Source organism: Egretta garzetta, unplaced genomic scaffold (assembly GCF_000687185.1).
Source record: "Egretta garzetta isolate BGI_Z169 unplaced genomic scaffold, ASM68718v1 scaffold704, whole genome shotgun sequence".
Classification (NCBI taxonomy): domain Eukaryota; kingdom Metazoa; phylum Chordata; class Aves; order Pelecaniformes; family Ardeidae; genus Egretta; species Egretta garzetta.
The window spans coordinates 53,643-56,823 of NW_009259504.1; the positions used below are offsets into that span (position 1 = coordinate 53,643).

Sequence of the window (3,181 nt, forward strand, 5' to 3'; positions counted from 1 at the left end):
AGGCAGAGCAAAGCACCATGAGTACATGAAACAAGCAACTCCTGGGCTTTCCTGCCTCCCCAAATGAGCAAAGGAATAAACCAGAAAGGAGTGGGGCCCTCCCTTAACCTGCACAAGGGCTCCACACCTTCCTTGTTACAAGGGACTTATCACTGTGGGAAACTACAGCGGTGCTGCGGGCAAGGGCGAAACACAGCAGTGTTTTCCCAAGGGCGAGGGACGTGCCATGAACCTCCAAACCGGACAGCTCAAACCTTTCCTACCACAGAGCGAGTTATCGATAAAACCGGGATTCTGGCCTGAGGGGGAGACTCCAGCCCTCCCCCAGGGCTGGCTCACCCGCTGACACTGCTCAAGAAAAGCTGTTGCCTCCAAAGTATACACCTGCCTCCTGCAGCACCCCAATTTCATCTCTCACCCCTTTCCCGAGCCCTGGAGAAGGCTCTGAGGTCATTCAGCACACAGCGCGAGCTCCATCCCTCCCTGAACTGCAGACCACTGCTGCTGGCAGAAGTACCCCACGCCCCGCACGATCCCCTCCTGAGAGTGGGTACCTGGTTGCGGAGCTTGGTCCTTGGGTTTGGGGCATAGCCGATGAACCCCACTTTCTTCATGGTGCGCAAAATTTCGGGGTCTACTGGAGGGGCTCGCCTGCGAAACACACGGCAAGTCAGAGGCTGCTCTGTTTGGCCTTGCTGGGTGTGCTCAGGGTCACGAGGGTTCCCCCCACTTGGTCTTTCCCCCAGGTTCATTTTCCATCACAGCAAAACACCTGGGCTACACCAGAACACAGTGGCAGCGCTGAGCACAGGCATTTTGGGACAGGGCTCAGGCAGAGGAAAAACAAGAGTTTCCACGCAGGCAGAATGCAGCCCGGATCCCACCGGGATCTCCCCACCAAGGAAACGGAGGTTTGACCGTGCCCTACCATCTTCAGCCCTGCCCAGTCACCACACCTCAGCAGTTAAGCTCCACCACGGGGAACTTATCTTGCACTTCACAGGGCACATGATGAGGAAGGGCAGCGCCAACCACAAGACAGGGGAGCAGGGGGAGCAACGGAGCCACTCTCCTGCTTCTAAGACTCAGGGAAGGAGGGGGTCCCTGCCAGGGCCAGCTTTCCCGTGCTGGTTTTTGCTGGGAGAGACTGGTGAATTACCGGGGTGCCGGGGCAGAGTTGGCAGCGGGCCAGTCAGAGAGCAGGGTGTCGCTGGTCAGCGGCACGGGGATGAGCGAGAGCGGCACGAGGTCCTGGTTCCAGTCCAAGTGGGGCAGCGTGTCCACGATGCAGGGCAAGGCAAAGTCGGTCTCCCGGGAGTAGGCATTGAAGGTCACCTCCGGGGAGTCGGCCCAGAGGTGGACGCACCCCTCTGAGTCACCAAAGGCCAGGGCCTGCTTGCTGGCCGAGACGTCGAAGGTCATGATCAGGGGCCCAACGGTGTTCACGTGGAAGATGTCAGCGGGGTTGGCGAGGCCGGTGGGCTCACAGAACTGGCACTGCCCTGCACGAGAGGGAAGCGCAGCACGATGTGGCACCAGGGAGCCAGCAGGCGGGCCAGCACACGGTGACCCAGCAAACCTCTCGCTTACATGGCCAACTCTGTCCCACTGGGATTTGACCCTGAGCCCAGGGGGTGCTGGGACCATCACCCCGCTCTCACCAGTGGAGCGGGGCCTGGCCAGATGGGGGACGCAGCTTCACCCACCTGTCTGGGAGATGATGGCCAGGCGGGAGGTGTAGGTGGGGATGAAGCGGAGGAAGAAGGGGTCGATGTGGACCTGCAGCGGGGTGGTGGCCCGCATCATGCGCAGGTCATACACCTTCAGGAAGCGGTCGCAGGCGAGGCCGTTCATTCGGCTGGAGAAGCCGCAGGTCACCAGCAGGTTCCCATGGACATCAAAATCAGACAAGCTGCCCGAGTACGCGTCGAATTCGTGTTCCACCACAAATGTGCGCAGATCCCGCAAGGAGACCTGGAAGGGTAAGACAGGGGTGCTGGGTGCCACGCAGGCAGCTGCCAACTACTTGGGAGCCCCTCAAGCTCTGGGAAAAGCGGGACACCAACTCCAGGGTATCCCAGAGGGAAGCCGAGCACCAGCAGGGCTGCCAGGTAGGACGGGGCCGGTGTTACCTTCCCCGAGGTGTGCCCACAGAAGAAGAAGCGGTTTGATTGCCTCATGATGGTGATGCCGGGAACCTCCACGGTGTACTGAGGAGGCAGAAGAGCAGGGTTGAGCCCCCGAACAAAGCACCTCCCCGCAGCAGGGAGCAGCCCCCAGCCCAGCTGTACCTTCTGCGTCTCCTGGACGGTGTTGAGGTCTATCTCAATGACGTGGTTCTGCAGCCCGCCAACGAGCAGCGTGCTGCTGTCGGTCAGCAGGAGGCTGTGCATGTCCTCGGACTCGTCCATGCTGCGGGAGAGGGGAGAGGACAGCCCTCGCACTCCTGCCCAGCTCGGGGAGGCAGTGGGGAAGGGGGCAGAGGATCTGCCTCCACCTCTCCCAGATCTAGCTTTTACACTGCCGGCAGAGGGGCCAGGACCATCTCCTCCTGAGCAGGGGCAGCTCGTGGGGCTGGCAGGACCCGCCTGTCACCAGGGGAAGGCACTCACAGGTAGTCAAAAATGATGAGGCCTCCCCGTGACATGTACTTCAGGTTGGTTTTGGTCAGGAAAAGGACACCGTTCTCCAGGCTCTGGATCTGGCGGATGTCATCGCTGCTGTTCACTTGGAAGGAGGAGTATCGCTCCAGCGTCGGGCCGAAGAAAGAGGTGGCATGGCCCTAAAACCAGCCGGGGACAGGCTCATCAAGACCAGCCCCAACTTCACTTGGATGCAACACAGGCAAAGGCCACTTTGCCCTGCACCATCTCCCAGGTGGAGGCAGGCCTACGGCCTCAGCCAGCCTACGGGGCGGGGGGCTTCCTGCCCCCCTGCATGCCCCGAACTGTGGAAGATTGTTCAGACTTTTCCCTTTCAGGCAGATACATGCAGACACGAGTAAGGAACCAAAAGCTCCAACAGCCCCATGCATCAGGGCAGTACGGTCACTTGGGAAACACAGAGAGGCTCATGCTCCAAGACGCATCAACCACCGCCGGGCAGAAGCTCTGCGCTGGTACAGCACAACCCCGGGGTTTGAGCAGGACTCTCCAGCTCGGCCCCACGCTGAGCCGCCTCC

General features: G+C 60.7%; 1 protein-coding gene across 1 annotated transcript in view; it reads right to left on the minus strand.

Annotated features, from left to right (window-relative positions):
• The window catches only part of PAN2 (poly(A) specific ribonuclease subunit PAN2), a 17,344-nt gene that overhangs the window by 13,532 nt on the left and 631 nt on the right, over window positions 1-3,181 (minus strand). Inside the window, exons 2-7 of the mRNA XM_035893009.1 lie at window positions 2,613-2,782; window positions 2,292-2,412; window positions 2,133-2,210; window positions 1,707-1,974; window positions 1,160-1,502; window positions 555-651 (exon numbers count right to left, since the gene is read on the minus strand). Coding sequence (XP_035748902.1) covers window positions 555-651; window positions 1,160-1,502; window positions 1,707-1,974; window positions 2,133-2,210; window positions 2,292-2,412; window positions 2,613-2,782 — 1,077 coding nt within the window. The remainder of the gene's footprint in view (window positions 1-554; window positions 652-1,159; window positions 1,503-1,706; window positions 1,975-2,132; window positions 2,211-2,291; window positions 2,413-2,612; window positions 2,783-3,181) is intronic.